The sequence below is a fragment of the Parasteatoda tepidariorum genome, chromosome 3 (assembly GCF_043381705.1).
Source record: "Parasteatoda tepidariorum isolate YZ-2023 chromosome 3, CAS_Ptep_4.0, whole genome shotgun sequence".
Lineage (NCBI taxonomy): Eukaryota > Metazoa > Arthropoda > Arachnida > Araneae > Theridiidae > Parasteatoda > Parasteatoda tepidariorum.
Genome location: NC_092206.1, coordinates 63,029 through 83,653, shown reverse-complemented (window position 1 = coordinate 83,653; position 20,625 = coordinate 63,029). Strand labels below are relative to the sequence as shown.

At 28.9% G+C, this 20,625-nt stretch overlaps 1 protein-coding gene across 1 annotated transcript in view; it reads right to left on the bottom strand.

Moving 5' to 3' along the window:
• Window positions 1–1,647: 1,647 nt before the first annotated feature.
• LOC107457234 (pre-mRNA 3' end processing protein WDR33) overlaps window positions 1,648–20,625 on the bottom strand; it is a gene marked incomplete in the record, with an annotated part of 63,006 nt that continues 44,028 nt past the window's right edge. The window contains 5 exon segments of the mRNA XM_043053584.2: window positions 1,648–2,329; window positions 6,450–6,674; window positions 9,163–9,354; window positions 11,873–11,947; window positions 13,889–13,983. Coding sequence (XP_042909518.2) covers window positions 1,758–2,329; window positions 6,450–6,674; window positions 9,163–9,354; window positions 11,873–11,947; window positions 13,889–13,983 — 1,159 coding nt within the window.

Genomic DNA, 20,625 nt, shown 5'->3' with positions numbered 1-20,625 from the left:
TAGATTCCGGCTTTTGAATAAGAGGGACTTTTTTTAAGCCCTCAAAAAATATTATTAAGCACTATATGCTTTAACAAAATGCAAATTAATTTTCAAAGATTTTATGTGATCATGATGAAAGGACTAGTTTTTGACTCTTTTCTTGATTATATTAGCCATTATAAAAAGATTGAGAAATTTTTCGGTCCACTTGTGAAATGTGAATCCTGAAATGGAGAATATCCTGAAAAATGCAGCACATGAGAGTGCAATAATCACACCGAACCCAGCTCAGTAGACACACTACAAGTATTACATCAAACAACAATTGGCGCTATCATATGTCACGGACTTATGGTACACCGAAATGGATTATGGTTGAATGAATTGTAAAAACGTTGAATTCGAACAATGTGAAAACCACGCTTTTGCATAATACGAGACAATAATCGACATGGTAAAGAAAAAAAAATCTCATTTTCGAAAAGAGAAAATTAAGAACTTTTTAAAAAAGCGTGAATTAGAACAAAAACAGAACAAATGAATCAGTTGTCCTCCCACTGGTAAAATGAGTGGCGGAAACTAAACAAAGCAAAGTTGGCAAAAATAAGATTTTCTTTTCATTTAAATCCAAACTTTTATTGAGTTTTTTTTTAACATTTAAATAAATTTTTGATAGAATAGTTATAATGTTCAAAATTATTTATTTCAAGACAGCATGACTTAAATACTTAATATTTCTAATAAAATATTTTTATAATTATAAGAAACTAATCATTGAATAAATAAAATCATAATTTTGTTCAAGCTAAACACCCTCATAAATTTCTGAATACCCGATTTGTAAGTTAGACAGACATAACTAAAATTAATTTAGATCAGTAAACATTAAAAAAAAATATTATTGACAGAAAAGTTCTTTTTTTCTTTCCTCATTAATTACATAAATTATTTAACCAGTTTTAAAAGAGCTTGTATTCAAATAAAATAAAACTAAGGAGACACAATAGATAGATGTTTTTTAAAAAAAACATATTTTTAAAATTTCATTAAACTTTTATAAAGAAAAAATTACTTTAAACGTTAAGCCTATGACTTCTAAAAATATAATATTAGGTAATGATTTAAAAAAAAAAAAATCAAATGATTGGGTGCATCGCCATATTATTCAACAAAAAATATGCACCTCTTAAACCCTTTAAAAAATATCATAATTAGGCAGGATTGGATAGTTTTTGACAATTGACAGTTTTCTCTTGTTTTAACCGTCATGTCAACAAAAAAAAAAAAACCTTTCGGCATTGTTTTTGACAATTGTCAAAAATCATGAAATTTTGAATCCTGTAAAACGAATGACGTTTTCATACGCTACGGACTGACAATATGCCGAAATAGATTGGGGTTGAATTAGTTGTGAAAACGTTTAATAGTACAATGTGAACTGTGTCTTTTAGCATAATTCAAAACGAAAATCAACATAGTAAAGGAAAAATCTCATTTGAAAAAGGGAAAATGAAGCACTTTTTAAAAACACCTAATTAAAAAAGTACCTTTAAGGATTTTTAAAAAACGAAAATAAGCACCTTTAAGCACTCTACGCACCCTGTTTAAACGTGAATCTACTTTCTGATTGGATTTAAGTTCTTTTACATGACAAAAATAAACCGCTTCTTTCACAATTCATTTATTTAACACAGTAGAAAGGAAAGAAATATAATAAAAACAACTCAATGAATATATTACAGTCAATTCATTTTTAAAAAATAAATTTACATCCTTTACTGATATCCACCACGGCTTCTACCTCTGTTCACGACACGGAACGGCGTTCGTCCGCCTCTGAAGGGAGCCCTCGGCCCACGACCTCGCATAAATCGAGGTGCGTCTTGCCGATACGAATGGGAAGGATAATCGTGAGGACCATCAAAGTCTCTCCTCGGTGGATAATGTTCTTCGGGAGGTTCTTCTCCCCAGGGACGCTTACGAGGATAATTGTCAGTCCTCATGTTTCTCGGTTCACGATATCTCCTGTCCTCAGGGTAATGTGGAGGACCACCTCTTGGTGGCAAATCTTCAGGGTCCTCTTCCATTGGAGGAAACCTTTCACTCCTGTTAGGTGGTCGCTCAAAACCGTGATGCATGTCAGGATGAATAGATGAGGATCCATTTTCATGCATATTTTCAGAAGGGACATCAGCGTCAGGATAAGGCCGCCAGTTTTCATGCGGGGGTGGATCATTTCTTGGATGATCGTGAGCAAACTTCTCATGATTTTCAGAGAAGTTATGTTTGGGCATACAATTTCCCATCAGCCCTTCTGGAATAGGTGGAGGAGGTAAAGGTGATGGCTCTAGAAGTGAGATTAAATTATGTAAACAAAGAATGAAATTAATTTACAAATTCAGAAAAAAGACAAAAAAAGTAAAATAATAAAGCGCTTCAAGCAGCTAAATCGAAATTTGTTTTATTTTAATATATTAAGTCTGAAAAACAATTCTAGCAGAAAACAGCGAAAATTATTTTAAGATATGTGTGTTAGCAGGACAGCACTTCATTAGGGGACTGCCTCTGTCAACCTTTCTGCTGTCGACTGGTGAAACTAACCAGAGGAATGGAAAAGCAATTAGAAAAAACATTTCAATATGGGGCACTGATAACAGAAACTTTTCCCCTAACACTATCCCGCATGCTGCTTTGAAAACAATCAGTAAGTTTATCCGGTATTCACTGTATAATTGACAAAAAACTATTAAATAAAAAATTTTAATATCTTGGTAGATTTAAAAACCAAATTTGGATTATCTTTTAAATTTAAGAGCTGCCAATTATGCCAATCAGGATAAAGGAAACAGCAGTTTTAATGTCATTGTTATAATTAAATGATGACTAACTTTCAAAAAGCATGTGGAAACATCCCAAGGATGTAATAAGAACAAGAGCTTTGAAAACTGAAACATCAATAATCAAACATCCTATAAATTTATTACTTGAACACTCTATTTGACCTTTAAACTTACTTTTATTACTATTAAAATATTTCAATTTTTAACATTGCTCAAGATTTATTTAATTTAGAATTAAAGTTTATTCAAAGTTATTATTTGAACTTTAACAAAATATAATGCACATAATTTATTTTTGTTTAAATGTGTATTTAAACAAAGATGCATAGAAAAGGGTTTGTATAATTTAAAATTGTTTGATTATTATACATGGTAATATAATTAGTTTTATTTCATACTTTATTTATTTATATTTTAATAATTTCACTTATAAAGAAGTGATAAGGTAAGTAGTTTGAACTAATGTTTATATAACATATTATTTTATGAATTAAATTAATATATTTGACATTTATATATTTACATTTTCTAATATTTTTTAAAGATATTTCACATTTGAGAAATATAACTTTGATTAACTTATTGAAATATTTAATTTGTAATTTACTGAGAGCAGGGTTGCGACAGAAAAAATTGCAAAAAAATAGTTGCTTTTAGTAGCCAAAAGCATGAAAATAGTTGCCGAAAACTATGAAAATAGTTGCCTAAATAAGAACAAAAATAAGACTAAAATTTTATTAAATGACTTAATTGTCATATACCATGATCCATTTAGTCAAGTTGGTGGCAAATATGATAATTTTTATATAAACGTTGATGAGTATATTTGCAAAAAATTAAATACTTTTAATTACTAGAATTCATTAAAAAAATACTTTTTTCATTAAAAATAAAAACACACTTATTCGAAGAAATTTTCCCTTTTATCAATAATTAATTTAGCAAATATATATATGTATATATACAGTCAAACCCCGCTATACTGAACACGGTTTATAATGAACTCCCGAATATAGTGAATGAAATATTCGGTCCCGTGCCTTGCTATACCTGTATAATGTTATTTTTTGTGGATATAGTGAACCAAAAAAGTGATGAGGTTGGATATAATGAACTTTTTTCTGTCTGCGACTGATTTCTTTCTTTATTGTTTTGAAATAATTTTAATATTTCTACTTCAGAATAAATACATATACCGATTTTTAAAACCATCTATAGAAGGAAAGGTACTCCTTTTTGCTCTCAGTTCAGTTAAAAAAAAAACTGCAAACAAGTGTCTCAAATTTAACTATGGCGAGCAGTAAAAGTAAAATGTTCTTCATTGATGATAAAATGGGCATAATCAGGAAAATTGAAAATGGATGTAATCAAGCTGATATTTGCAGGAAATATAAACTATCCAAATCCACATTTTGTAACGTATGGAAAAATAGGCAATAAACAATTTCTGCTCATGAAAAAAATTTAAATGGCAGAAAAAAGTTGAGAAAAGCAGATCACAAGGATGTTGAAGGAACAACATTACAAGGATGTGGTTTAGCATTCAAAGAAGCCGCAATCTTCCAGTATCTGTACAAATGTCCATGAATTTGCTGAGCGATTTTATGAGACTACTTTTATGTTCTCGAATGGCAGGTTAGACAGGTTTAAAAAGCAGAATAACAGAAATTCAGGAAAAATTATCTGAGAGTCGGGAAGTGTTTCCATATCTGAAGTTGATGATTGCTCATCAGCTAAAGATTACAAATTTTTCTTTGTACGCAGGACAAAGAGTAATAAAAGATAACACATTTTTTGCTACTACATAATATTTTTCAGTCATTTATTTGAATAATGTGTAATAAAAGGGAGGAGTTTGGGAGCCATTAGTTAAATTGCCCGCTTTACGGATATAGTGAACTCCCGGTTATAGTGAACCAAAATTTCGGTCCATTGAAGGTTCACTATAGCGAGGGGTTTGACTGTATATATATTGTGAAAAGTGAATACTCAAATTCAACATTCATGCATCGTAATATCGTATAAAAAATTTTGTTTTTTAAAATCGTGCAGAATTTCGCTGCAAAAACTGTTGAAAAGGCGACCGAGAAACGAAATAGACTTACGATAGAATCTGTGCAAATTGAACGCATTAAAAAGTGATAACTCAAGTTTGCAATCTAAAATTTTTCATTTTTTAATGTTTTCTTGCAATCCATTTAAGTTTAATAGTTCTACCTTACCATTCAAAAATCATTCTCAAAGTTGTAAGATTTTGAATAAATTTGAGCTTAAAGTCAGGGTACGTAGCCAAATATTTCAAAAAAAAAAAATAAAAATAAGCACCTTTTAAGTACATCTTAAGCACTCAAAAAATATTTGTAAGAACTTTGATAAAAATATTATAAATAGGATATGCGCACTCATTATTTTTTTCCTTCATATTGTTGAAAGTTCTTCATATCTATAGGTTAACAAAATGCAAAATAAATTTCACAATTTTAAATACATTCAATATTGAGTGAATCATTCAGTTTTTCAAATTTATAATTACTTCACACAATTATGTAAAAAATTATTCAAAATTATAAATAATTAATTTAACTATTATCTAAAAAGATTATCTCTCTTGCAAAATGCAGCAGATTATCTCTCTTGTAAAATGCTCATGAGAATGCATGAATCCTTCCCACCGAATCCAGCTCAGTATTCGAGCCCGCAAATATTTCATAAAAAGCGTTTTCATACGCTACAGACCAATGGTATGTCGAAATAGATTGTGGTTGATTGAATTATTAAAAAGTTGAATAGAACAATGTGAAAAACACGCTTTTTTAGAAATTCGAAGCAAAAATAGATGGTAAAGAAAAAAAGTCTCATTTTGGAAAAGGGAAAATTAAGCACTTTTTAAAAACACCCAAAGAAAAAAGCACCGTTAAGGGCTTTTAAAAAACAAAAGTCGAAAATAAGCACCTTTAAGCTCTTTTTAAAAACGCTATGCACCCTGTGTAAATAAACTAAATTTCGCAAGCTATTATTTATATTCATAGCTGTTTTATTTACCAAATTTCATGTCAATGGGGCTTTGCATAGATTGCACAAACTAAACTTACCCTTAAACTTCAATTTAAATAACACGAAGGATATGTCCAAAAAAGAAACATGAATTAATCTTCCATCGCTCAGCATAGTTAGAATTCAAATCACAGGTTTGAGTTTTCTTTTGCAAAAATCATTCAGCAGTATTCTTAATTTATCAAACTTGATTTCCGGGAATCATTTCATAATTTGAAAAATTCTAATGAAAAAATCTTTCTAGTTTGTTAATCTATTCTAATTTAATCTCTTCCCCTAACATCTGCTTCTTATCTCCATTCTATGATTATCTAGCTCAAACTTGTTCTTTTGTCCCTATTGGTTGAACCACTTTGTATGTGCTAGAAATAACAAAAACTATTCAAGCACACCATGAAATATGATTCTATAGAGGATACGACACCAACCAACTTTGTATGTGAAAAGTCTCTTTACTTTTAGACTATTTGGTGCTTACATGCTGAGAAAGGTTCTTGTTTGAAGAACTGAGAAACTACAGAATGTCTATTTCATTTCTGCTTCGATCCTGTGTGTGACAAAAATGTTTATTACCTGAAGGTCTTTCACCCAGAAGGACATTACGTGGTGGTGGGACCCTATGAGAAGGTTCTGCAAATTGAGGAGCTCTTTGATTTTGCGGAAAATGTTCAGGAGGCATCATTTGAGGGGGTTGCATCATTGGGGGAGGTGGCAACATTTGAGACTGCTGCATCATCTGTGGTGGGGGCTGCATCATCTGAGATTGGGGATTGGCTTCAGGAGAAATTTGTATCTCACCTACAACACAATTCTAAATTATTAAAAAAGAGGAAAAAAAATAGTAAGTTTATTCTACAATGGAAAAGAACCTGTATTGTGATTGCTTTATATAATGCAGTTTAGCATGATAAAGAAACAATTCAATAATTTAAAATAGCTAAAAAAAAAGTTAAAAAAAAAAGGCATTAATAGATGCTGAACTAGAATAAATTTTCAAGCAATTAGGAACTACCAAGTATAATCAATGGAACAATAATGAAAACTTCTTTAATTGAATTATCGTCTGGTTTCAAGTGATTTTTGATACAAAGTAGCAATAATTTGGTAAAAAAAAGTCACATTACTTAGATTTAAAAAGAATACTGGTTGACCCTCAAGTAAACAGATTTTACAACCAACTTCTTAATCTATCGTTTGCTAAAGATTTGTAAACATTATGATCTCAAAGTTACGAATATTCAATATCTCATAAGTAAATTCATCATCTCTCAATATGAACAATGTGCATGCATCAAAAAATAAAAAAAAGTCTTTATTAATAAGTTAGTTTTCAGAATTTTCAAAAAGATCAATTTTGGACTCTTCCTTTTCTTTTTGGTATTAGGATAGCATAATGAATATAAAAATTCCTTTGGTATTATCAAATTATATGTGATGACTTTTAAAAATTATTTTATGTTAAGTTTCAAAAGATAAAACGGTACATTTATTCCAATTTTTAGTAATTCTCATAGGTTTAAAAATAAGTTAAATAAGATGAATTGGTCATTTAAACAAAAAGTCTCCTGATTGGGTATTTTAAATAAATTGATAAATAAAATGGATAAACAAAAATTTATAAAGCTCTACATAAGTTTTTAAATGTTATTGTGGTGTGATCATGGGATCACCACAATGTTTACTTTTCCTACTGGGCTGTCTCCAAAAGGAGCGCCCTCTTCATTGCCTTTGCAGGATCTCTAGGGCTCGACTCATAGCTCGTCTTTAGAGATTCTTGCAACCGCTAGGGAGGGGACGCTATCTTTTGGAGATAGACCAGTATTCCCCGTGGATCTCGAATAGTTGGTTGCTTTCTTAAGCAGCAGGATAATTTTTGTTTTTTATCCCCCTGTGTGCTCTAGAGTTTAATCATTGATTTTTACCATAATAAGTTTTTCCTTATCTCCTAATTATTTGATGCATCAGGTAAATTCAGCAAGAAAACAATTATTATTCAAATGACTTAAATTAAATTACTATCTACTCCCTGGAGCACACAGGGAGGATCCAGCATGCACGTGGTGCAGTTAGGCTCTTGTGCACTAATGAGCCGCTTACTGAAATGAACATGTTTCTCAAAACCGAAATGAAATAGAAATGTTGAATAAAATGCCTTCGTCTACAAAAATCTGCGTTTTTCATTTGAATGGAGATATACTACATCTAGCACAAGCAGATGGCGAATGATCCTCACCACATGGCCCTTCCATCAACCACACCTCCCGACAAAATAGTTATAATAAGAAGAAATAAAAACATAAAACTTTCCATTTGTAAACTTTCAAGATATTTGAAATAAAAACTGCATTTTTAAATCAAAATAATCACTTCTTACGAAAATTTTAAGGAAATTATATTGATTCAAGTATATTTTCTATACAGTCATACACCAATAAAACAACTAACAAGAAAATACTTTCTAATCATTGTTATCCAGAAATTGTTTTGTAGAATTTCATATTTATAATCAAAATTTAAAACATACAGTCACAATTTGTATGAAGAAAAAAAAAAGATTGTAAAAGAATTTGCAAAATTATTTGACACATACTGTACATAAAATTAGTAAGCCATGTACTTACAGACAAACCCCATTATAGTGAATTCCCGGCTATAGTGAACAAAATGTTCGCTCCCGTGCCTTGCTATTCAAATATATTATTTTTTGTGGATATAATGAACCAAAAGAAGGGAGGAAATTGGATGCGATAAACATCTGTCTCCGACAGACTTTTTTCTTCATTTTTTGGTAATTTTGAAATTTCTGCAATAAATACATATACTGAATTTTAAATTCATCTATTGAGAGGAATGTAGCCTTGCTTCTTCAGTTTCCCATCCCTCAATAAAGGACATCTCTAAATTTTTTTTGTACGCAAGACGAAGAGNAGAGTAAAAAAAAATTCCCTGATAATTCCAGGTTTTCAAGGTTTTCCAGGTGGGTGGCCACCCTGGTCATAAAAAATATCACACTTTTAGTTACTACATATTGTTTTTTAATCATTTCTGTATTTCTTTTTATGGGTCATTTATTTAAATAATGTGTCATAAAAGGGAACAGTTCGGAAAAATGAGTTAAAATTGTTCGTAGTACGAACATAGGGAACTCCCGGTTATAGTGAATCAAAATTTCGGCCCTTTGAAGGTTCACTATGTTTGACTGTAGTAAGCTTTTCCAGTACAAAAATAAGAATTTTTGCTTTTCTTGTTATTTGATTTTTTTTAAAAAAAAAAAAAGAGTTCATACCATTATTTCGATCTTCTTGAGGAGGGGCTAGCAACAGAGGCTGTTTACTTTCCATCCATTGTTGCTGAAACTGTTTAGGAATGGGTTTAGAAAATGGAATTTTCTTCTGAGTTGTGCTCTTTTCACTGGCTTGCTCTTCTGATGCAAAATCTAGTCCAGGAATTATTGGTATCTCATCATCATATCCCCTCTCTGTAATAGAAAACATCCCTCACCAAATCAACTTTGTTAAAAAATAATAATAAAAGCCAAAAAAAATTAATAAATGAACAAAATAAAAAAGTAAATCACATTAGAGCAATTATGAATGTCTTATTTTCTAATTTCAAAAGCACATAATTCAGTTAAAAAAAGAAAAAAAAATCTTAATTTTTATAAAATTAACCCTTGGTATCCTTTACAGTTATTTAAATTTTTAGTATTTTTCATGGGTTTAAAAATGAAACACTGGATGTTACAGACGTAACACAGTGCTACGTCTGAAAAGGTCAGTTTTAAAAAAAATTAAATTATGAGAAGATTAGAGTAAAGCTTAAACATTAGAGTAAGGTAAAATTATGCCAAAATTTCAATTTTCCAAAAATTATTCAAGCTACTTCATTTTTTAAGATGAAATTCTTGAATTTTAAGTCTACAAATGATATTTATAAATAGAATTGTTCACCAGCTAGTGCAAGGCATTTTGTTAAAGAAAAATAAATAAAGGGACTTCGATCAGTAAAAAATTAGGAACAAGTAAAATATGAATGAAACATAAATAAATGTACAGAAATCACTCAGTATTGGTGTATTATTCTCAATTTGTTTGAAATATAGACTGAAGGTATGATAATGATAATTTTTTCCTTCACAGGGCATCATGCTTTTTTTCTTTTAAATCATTTTTTATGAACAATGAATGATATATATTTCATTTTATGAGAACTTTACTTGAGATTTAAGAATCTTCTTATTAAATTTGAGTAAATTATGCTCTTCAACCTTGTTGTTTAAAATAACCAACAAAAAAACAAGCTTTGTTGTTGAACAGATTTTTCAGGATGTTATGGGTTGCTCTTTTTTTCAATACTAAGACTCAAAAAGTACTTGATAATACAATGTATTTCTGATGTTTTTGAATATAGTAACTAAAAATTAATAAACTCTTACTTATTTTTTATCAGGTATCTAGTTACATTCTATTTTATTCATAAAATAACATTTATTTATTTATTATTATATTTATAAAGACAAGCTAAAATGAATATATTTTTTTTGAAGTAGTCAATATAAAACCTTTTTTTAAAAAATTTAAAGATATATATATATACAGGGTGTTCCAAAATTCTCTTTACAACTTCAAAAATTCATAACTTCGAAAATAAACAAGATATTTATATTGTCTTTTGCATGTACTACTGCAACTAATAAAGTTTTGTTTAGTACACTTCAACATGCGCACCATTGGTGGCCCTAAGCACTTCCAGTCTGTAATCAATTTCAAGCCAGGTGATGTAAAGATAATTTTGGAACACCCTGCATATTTTTCAGATAATTTCTGATGGTTTTATGAAGGCTTTTTCGCACTGTTTAAGTACATTTTGTGATTTTTTTTTAGTAGTCAGCATCCTAGCCCTGATTATAACATTATCATTTGACATAACCTATGACAAATTAACATTTTTTTTTAATAGCAAGCAATAGTAATAATATTACAGGTAATAAGTAAAATTTTAAACAACAATACAGATCATAAGTTGCTAGTTACAATTTTAAACTTAATCACAGAAGTTAAGTGTGTAAAACTTTTTTTTTAAAAATACATTATGAAAATTTCAATTTATTTTAACGAGAAATCATGCTTATAAGATATTAAGTTGCTTATAAGAGAAATAATATTGTTTGTGGATTAGAAAAAAAATTTAAAATATTAATAATAGAAATAATGTATTGTAATTCTTCACAATTAATATAAAAAGTAAAGCAATAACTATTCTTACGAAATAAAGCAATAACTATTCTATTCTTAGTGACTNAATAATATTACAGGTAATAAGTAAAATTTTAAACAACAATATAGATCATAAGTTGCTAGTTACAATTTTAAAGCACTTCCAGTCTGTAATCAATTTCAAGCCAGGTGATGTAAAGATAATTTTGGAACACCCTGTATATTTTTCAGATAATTTCTGATGGTTTTATGAGGGCTTTTTCGCACTGTTTAAGTACATTTTGTGATTTTTTTTTAGTAGTCAGCATCCTAGCCCTGATTATAACATTATCATTTGACATAACCTATGTCAAATTAACAATTTTTTTTAATAGCAGGCAATAGTAATAATATTACAGGTAATAAGTAAAATTTTAAACAACAATATAGATCATAAGTTGCTAGTTACAATTTTAAACTTAATCACAGAAGTTAAGTGTGTAAAACTTTTTTTTAAAAAATACATTATGAAAATTTCAATTTATTTTAACGAGAAATTATGCTTAAAAGAGAAATAATATTGTTTGTGGATTAGAAAAAAAATTAAAAATATTAATAATAGAAATAATGTATTGTAATTCTTCACAATTAATATAAAAAGTAAAGCAATAACTATTCTTACGAAATAAAGCAATAACTATTCTATTCTTAGTGACTATTCCATGAGTCATTAAGAATAGAATAAAGCAATATTCTATTCTTAGTGACTCATGGAAAGTCATTACACTTTTAATTTCTTACCTGATGGCTTTAATAGCTCAGCTACACCGTGCTCCAGCCCCATTCCAGGAATAGATGATATTGTTCCAGAATCATCTAAAGTAAAGTAAAGAAATAAATGTTATTGAAGTGCTATACTTTATATTTTACAAGAAACAAAAATTAAATTATCATGAAACAAATACAGTACCTATATTTCTGAAAAATATGTTGATTAGGACTGGGCTATAAATCGATACATCGCGACATATCGATTTAACGCCTGTATCGGCAGGCCGATACAGCGACTTTCGTTCCAGGTGATGCATCAGAAATCTGATTTAAGCCGTTGAGTAAAGAAGACGAACAATATAGTGATATATGATATAGCGATACAAGACAAGCAAGGATCTCTTACGTTCCGATGCCAACTCGCGCTGGGGAAGACGATGTACATATCTTTATATTGAAATGGCCTTGATTGATGAGCGGTAGAATCAGAATCAGTTTTGAGAACATATATCGTGATCTCGCATGCTCGTTTCCGCACCTCTTAGTTTTTTTCTCTTCTTTGTTGCGACTTGATATTGTTTCTTGTAGATTATTTTCAGTGGGACTGACTTAGTGATCGTTACCTTGTTCTGAACGTAATCTATTATTGAAAAAAATATATAAAGAAGTGTTTCTTAATTAATTAGGTAAATTTTTTTTTTGAAAAACTTTCTTTTTCATTTTTAAATGTGAAAATTAATTTTGATATTATATGTTCAAGTATTATTTTACATTATTGAATTTACTACAAACGGAAATCTAATTTAAGGTGCCCATAAAGAATTAAATTAAAAAGTAATTAAATTTGTTAGGCTATTTTTTACTTTATTTTAATTTATTAAAAACTTTTTGGATAAAATAATAATTTAATGGGTTTTTATTACTGAGTTTAAATTTATAAATCTATAGTTGTTTTCATTTTCATAAATAAAATTATAAGAAAACTTATTTTTCCTCTTTTGGATTTGGACATAAGTCAATCAACTTTGTTTATTGAAAAAAATTAGTAATGTTTGCGATTGCGACTTCTTTTTTTAAAATCATTTAGCACTTCGTCTTATTAAAGAGTATAATCGTGTTTTTTTATTTTCTTTCAATATTGTCAGTTGATTATTTAATCGAATATCATAATTCTTTTGTTTTTATTTTTAAGAAATTAAACCTTACTTTGTTTTTTCGTTCAGAATTCGGTAATTATTCAATTTAACTTTATTATTTATGTGAAATAATAATGATAAAAAATAGTGTTGTTTTAAAAGTGTTTTTTTTTGTTTAATTTTTTTAGCACTTTGCTTTAAGCACACAAATAATTTTTAACGAACCTATTTTTTAAAGTTTTTTTCTATATTGTTAGGCAAATATATTGATAAATTTCAATTTCATTTATTTTTAAACTAAGAAATCTTTCGTTATTTGCGCGATCATCTTTTAGAAAATATAACATTAATATCTTTCTTAAGCAAAACATATACATCAAATTCAGAATTTGATTTAAATCAATCTGAGTATGAAGTTTTGATAGAAATCCGACTTTCTGCGCCTTACAAGTAAATGAATTTCAAAAATAACATATCGCGATACATCGCTATGCAAAACTGACAATGCATCACGATATAAAATTTCTTATATCGCCCAGTCCTAATGTTGATAGAGCTATTTCTTTAAAAATCATTTTATTAAAATTTGTGAAGATACCAAAAATGATTAAATAATAATAATAACTGATTCTATAGCCATTTAAGTATGTTTCTGAAAAGAGAACAATGTTGTCAAAGAAGTAAAATAATTTCTAATTAAATAGATGTAAGATAATACCCTAAATAATAGAAAAGAACATAAACAGAAAAAAATATATACAAAAAAAAAGTTTGTTTTCATAGTTAACACAGCAATACATTGTTATGTGCAACCAAAACTAATTTGAACTAAATCGAATATTTTTAAAGGGTCAAAAAAAGATTCAGAAATAATATTATGCATAAAAAAGTAATTTGATTTTTTAATTACCGTAATCCGCACAATCTTCTTGGCCTTTAGGTAGAGTGTTCAAATTATACTTATCTCTCATTCGATCACCAGGACGATTTCTGGTCCAAAATTTACTAAAAGAAGGGAGAAAAAAAACTCAAGTTGATGCAAATTAATTCCAAGATAATAATAATTATTATTATGATTCAATGTGTCAAGAGTTGTCCGTTTATTAGGATCTTTCCTGCTCAGGTTTCCTTGAACAATTTCTCTATATCATCCGAAGGAGATGTCTTTTGTTTCTTGGCAAGTTGAGCGATCCCTACTGAAACTACCTCAGGGCATGCAGAGCCCACAGAAATGTTAAAACATGTCATAACTGTTTAAAGTCATAAAATAAATCATTTTTAACAAATCCAAAATCCTTCTTATTCAAATTATGTCACTATTTAAAAAAATATTGTGAAAAATAAAAAGTTAATTTTTGAACAAGAAGCAGTTTGAACAAGCTTTTGTTTTATTTAAAAAGTTTATTATTGTTTTTAATGTTGCATTTATTTATTCTTATGCAAAAATATAATCAGGGTGGTCACTCAAATCAGATTTACCCTTATTTAGCCAGCAAAAATCTTATAATTTCCAGGTCAGAGCGTTATTTTTTTATCATAAAGTATAGGTAGGTACAAGAAAAGTGTCAATATTATTTAAAATGTCATTTTTAATATATCATATTAATTAGATGTGGAGAAAATAATATGTTTAGCTTGGAGAATATATTGTTTTTAATGAATAAAAATTGTTTTTAAGTGTTAAATAGTTTTTATACAAAATATACCAAATAGAAAATACAGAGAGACCCAAAAAACCTTGGATAAGTAATGTTTAATATATTTTCCTTAAGCAAGAGAAAATAACTCTGGGTGATTACACATCAGTAAATCAGGTTTCAAATTTCCCAGATTTTTCTACATTTTCCAGTAAAAATCGTAAAATTCCCAGGTCAATGTGTTTTTTTCCTCGTGAAGTTTAGGTGGGTAGAAGAAAAGTGTCAATATTATGAAGTATTTTATTTACTTAATATATTATTGAATAGACGCGGAAAAAATAATATGTTTAGCTTGTAGAATATATTGCTTTTAATGAAGTAGTTTTTGCACAACAAAATAGTAGATACAGAATGACCCAAAAAATCCTTGAACTGCTTAATGTATTTTCATTAATCAAAAGAAAATAATTGCAGGTGATCAATAATTTTTTTTATTTATTTCCATTTAGAAGTATTTCATACTGTATTTTATTCAAGCAGTGCTCTTTATAAATTCATTGATATAATTTCCTTTAAACCAGAAGCCCTTCATTTAACAGTCTATAACTTATTAAAAACTGATAATTTATAAGTCAAACGTCATTATTTCGCAATTTTTTACTTTGAAAATGATACCTTGCTTACTTAATATAAAGTTTAAAATTTTGGTCATCTGGTTGCCCAACTTAAAACATGTACATGAACAGAGCAGAACAAAAAAACAAAGGTTCGTTTTCCTTCTTTCTAATAAGCAAATAAAAATAATTTCTTTTATATTCAAAGTTTATACATCATTTGACATGTTTACCATACATTCCTTGTTTTTTCCCCAGCTTTTTAAGGTAAAAGGAAAAACGATTTTGAAAATATCATTTCTGGAATGCAAGCAACATTTATGAACTTTCGACATTGTGATTAAAAAACAATTCGAATTTTGAATCAAAAATCAAATATTTACCAACAAAACAGTAAAATTTAAGGTTATATCTAGTTGGTTTGTAAAAAAAGCTTCGTTTTTTAAAAGTAAAATATATTATAAAAGGCTAAAATGAAATCCAGAAAATTAGCATCAATGCAACATTGTAATGATTTTGCCATTGTAATGATTTTGTCATGAACGAATCAAGAATATGAGTGATTGGTAGGCTTTGCTAAGAAAANTGGCAGAAATAATTCATTGGATAGGAGAACAAAAGATTTCAGAAAAAAAGTGTAAGATAAAATCTATTATTAAATTATAACCAATTATTTTGTGGAGAATTTTATAAAGTTAAAAATACTAAAACATTTTGAATAAATTTGCTAACATAAAAAATACTTCCAAAGCATCAGAACAAACTTTAACAATAAATGAATTCAGCCCACGGACTAGAAGATAAAAAAAACCTACTTATATAAAAAGAAGCCAATATCCTAATCCTTTCTTTCACCTCCACCACAATTTTTGCCTTTTTTAAACTGTCTAGTCCCACAATCTCCAAAAGGGTCAAAGATTTCTCCATTCATTTAGCAACATGGGAGAGTTTCATATGGCAGTCTAGTTTAGCAGGATAATAATGGTGAGAATTTTAATGCAAGCAAACTATTGCTAAGTTGATGATGTCTCAACTGTTTGACAATAAATTTCCATCCAAATAAAGTGGATAGAAAGGATGGTAAAATAATTTAAATTAAGAAAAAAAATTCCAGCTCATCTTTGAAATTCCCTGATTTTTCCAGGTTTTTATCCGAATTTCCCTGTTTTCTCCAGAATAAAAAAATTCCCTGATAATTCCAGGTTTTCAAGGTTTTCCAGGTGGGTGGCCACCCGGTAAATTTTTATATTTATTTACATTTCAATATAGAGCCATTTTATACAGCATTTTATCCAAACAGTGCTCTTCATAAAATTCATTGATATAATTTTCTTTACACCAATATCTTAAGTAAAATGATTAAATAATGTCGTTTGTTTTAAATTAGCACTATTATTTTAAGAGATATTCAGTATTCGCAAAGGCAAAATTGTCAAATTTCTTGCTGCATATTCTATAGATAAACGCTAGATAAAATTCCTTAAACATTTTTTTCTTATTAGAAATTAGAATATTGAAAGAATTCCAATCTAACCACATAGTTTTTTTTGTTTAGATTATTTAATTGTTTTTACAATTGGACAATTCCATGGTGTCAGATATAAGAAATTAACATGAATTTCTTAGAAAAACTATCTTATAAAACATAAGTTACAATCATCAAACTTTTATATGAAATATTATTACATCATAACCAATCGAAAAACAATTTATTTTATAAAAACTGATTGTAATAACTTCAAATTAAATGGATTAAATCGAGGGTGTTGGATTTAAATCATGGGTGTCGGCCAGAGAGCAAAAAAAGATTACTCATTTAATTGACTGATAATTGTCTGAACTCTGAGAATTTATTTGTAATTTGAAGGTATAGTTTGTAATTAAGGTAGGTATTCACTTTTGTTGTTCAATGAATTATAAAGCTTCAAAAGTTATAAATCTTTTCTTATATTATTTACCGTTAAAAAGTTAAAGCAAATTGTATAAAAAGTATCAAATATTTATTAATATATGTGATTATTATATGTACAATGGTTACACACATAAAATTTTTACCGTTTACTAATGTTCAAGGTCTTGGACACTTTAAGACAGTTTTAGTCAGTTTAGGACAGTAAAACCCACATGTCATGTCCAAAACCCCAACCCTGTTTTTCAACCACGCATAATTTTTAAAAAAATTGAGACGGTAACCAGTTGCAGTCATAACTTTGAAAACCATGAAAGATAATTTAAATAATAAAATCTTTAAAAAAAATAAAGGAATAACAAGTGAAACAAAAATTGAAAAGGTATGATTCATTTCGATTTTTGAACAAGAAGCAGTTTGNAAGATAATTTAAATAATAAAATTTTTTAAAAAAATAAAGGAAGTGAAACAAAAATTGAAAAGGTATGATTCATTTCGTCAAACTTATCAGTTATTAAAACATCTTTCAATGCACATAACGAGTTTAAAAGTCCCATAGTGCTGTGTCATTCTAAACTCTTTCAATTATTACACTTCATTTAATTAAATTTAATTACTAAACAGAGTGAAGCATTTTTAAAGACATTAGGACTTAACATAAAAACTCACCCACATTAATTTGTTTTACAAGGAAAGCAATGATATGTCAACAAAGTAAGAATTGAGTACTTCATCCCTACGTAGAAAAATAGATTTTGTGTGCCTTTTTAAGTTTTCCTGGTGGTTAACTATTCAAATTATTGGTTATGATAATAAATTACTATTTGTAGTAAGAAAAACAAAATACACTCTTTATACAAATATTTCTTTAAATAAAAAAGGCAATGTTGTTCATACTTATTTTTTTTAACTTTTTCCCTGATTATCCCGAGTTTACTCGGGTATGTATATATTTCAAATATTTATTATCCCGAGAAAACTCGGGTGTAGCAGAATTGTGTCTATACATTTTGTTTTATCAAGTTTTTACTCAGTCGGAAGCAAAAATCTTAATCTGCTGTGATTGGAAGTTTGCCAAGTTTTGTCTGGGAGTTTTGCTGTTGGATTGTAGGACTGCACATACGTTTTCTACGATTGCATATACAATGATTGCTGAATGTTGTTGTTGTCGTTTGACAAGTGCAAAAAAGTACAAGTCAAATGGAACCGAAGGCATGGAGCACAACCCTGGTCACATCTCCTACTTTTTCGGAATAAAGGGGGCCATGGCAGCAGTTGAGGTCGATGTTAAAGAGGGTCGAGGCAACAGAGACACAGTTGAAGAGATGCCTCGGATCCAGCTGAGCACCCGGGTGGCTAACATTTAACTTTTTTTATTTGCCCGAAATATTTTGGGATAGTAAACCTGACGGTAAATTAAATATTTTCTGCACAGAAAATTTTTTACTTTCTACGTAAAACTTATGTTTTGTTTCAGCTCCTTGTATTTAATAATTAAATTAAAAAATATATTTTTTACAAAACAATTGATAAGGGAAGTTGTAAATTGTATTACTTTACAGTAATACAATTTACGAAAGATTATGAAGGGTGAGGATATGCATAAAGACAACACTGATCCTTTCAAATTGCTTACAGTTACTTTATGGGCTTTTATTTTTCAGATTATTCAAAGATCTCATTGGCAAGTGAAAAACATCTCTTAGGAAACAAACACAGGTTTTGATAATAATGGCAACAGTGCTGAAACAAACCCTAGTGAAAGTCTCAGGCTGGCATGGAAATAAGAAAGAGACCATTTCTGAAAGGGGAGATTTGAAAAAATGACCCCATCCCTATTCAAAGTTTATCTGTAGGGTAAAAGCTACAATAACCGCCAGCAGGGATTAAGCCTCTGAAGTTCTTGTGAAAGTCGAACAGCATGGTTATCGGCAGCTCCGTGGCAGAGTCGCGGTAACACAGCAACACTGTCGCAGAATGTTACTGAGTTCTGGGAGAAAGAGTTTTCTTTTAGGAAGTAAAGAATTTTGGTTTTCTTTTCAACAGAAATGTTTTATCTCTAAAATTATATTTAAAAGATGCCTTTTTCACACATCAGAGGTGAACAAAATGTTCGCGATTTTTCTATTTTAATTTGAGAAGAATGAAAAATATTGAATAATGCAGTAAAAAAATTTCTCTTCAGGAGAAATGTTGAAAGATTTTTGTTCTCCAGGAATCATTCTTTGACACGCTCATTTTGCTTCGAAATTCTCGTTCAATCATTCTTAAGACAGTTATAGTTACAAATTTCTGCTCTGTTTTTTCAAAATCCCTATGTTTTTCATCGCTCAGTTATTATTTCTATTCTTGTGAAATATACCGATATTATTAATTCGAAACGCGGATTCAAGAAATCATTCTTTGACACTTTCTTTCTGAGCTGATAATCTCTTTAAACCGAGCGGTATATTTAATTTGTGTGATTTTGCTGTCGATCTTTCTTCGTTAGTCACTGTTACGGATTGCACGTTTTTAAATTTTTTTTTTTGATTTGATGATTTACGAAAAGCAAAAGAAGGAAATAACGAGTGTGTTTTCTTGTTTAGTAAAATGTGAGAATCTCGCCCATAATATTAGAATAAAAAAATATTACATTTTCATTTAAAAATTAAATAAAATTTTATTTTATTCAAATAGCCTTTTTTCGTAAACACAATGGTTTTCTTACTTAAACTTAGTTAGTAACATGCATATTTGTTATTATTAAAAGCATCTTCCAGAAAGATATTAGTGCTAGAGAGGTTTGTCATAGAAAATCCAAAAAATTCTGCCACTGGGATCGGCAGTGTATCTTACCCTCACCTACAAAGACAGAACAAAAAAAAAAATTTAAGAACTGTTCCATATAGATATGAAACAAGGTTCTCTCGATAAAAAAGTTTGTGTGACATTGTAGGGAAAAAAAGATTTTGATCCGTCAATAGAAAAACACATAAAACGTGATTTTGGATAAAGGGACAACGCAAAATCCAGATATTTTAACATTATCTGTATAGGCAGTATTCACTGACCAACAGAAAACGTCGTAAGAAGCGGATAACATAAGAAACGGACCATAAGAACGGGGTTTCACTCTGCGTAAATATATATACACATATAATTCGGCACTCGCGGGACCGAGGAAATTCCGTATCTCTTTCGGAAATTCCAATATGGTGCCCATATATTACGATAATTCAATTATACTGTTTATTTCAGAAAAACTAATAAATTTAGTTAAGTTTTGATCATAGATTATGATGGGGTGAATTTAAAATTGTCCCATCTTAAGAAATTTTATTAATTAAAATAATAATCTATATAATATAATCAAGAAGAAATAATCCGAATCCTCTGAAGAAGAAATAATCGTTTCTTCTTTGGAGCGAGATCATAGTTCTCGTTTTTTCTTTTAGATAACATTTTGTTTTAACAAAAGACGCTTACCTCGCAAGAAAAAAAAAAA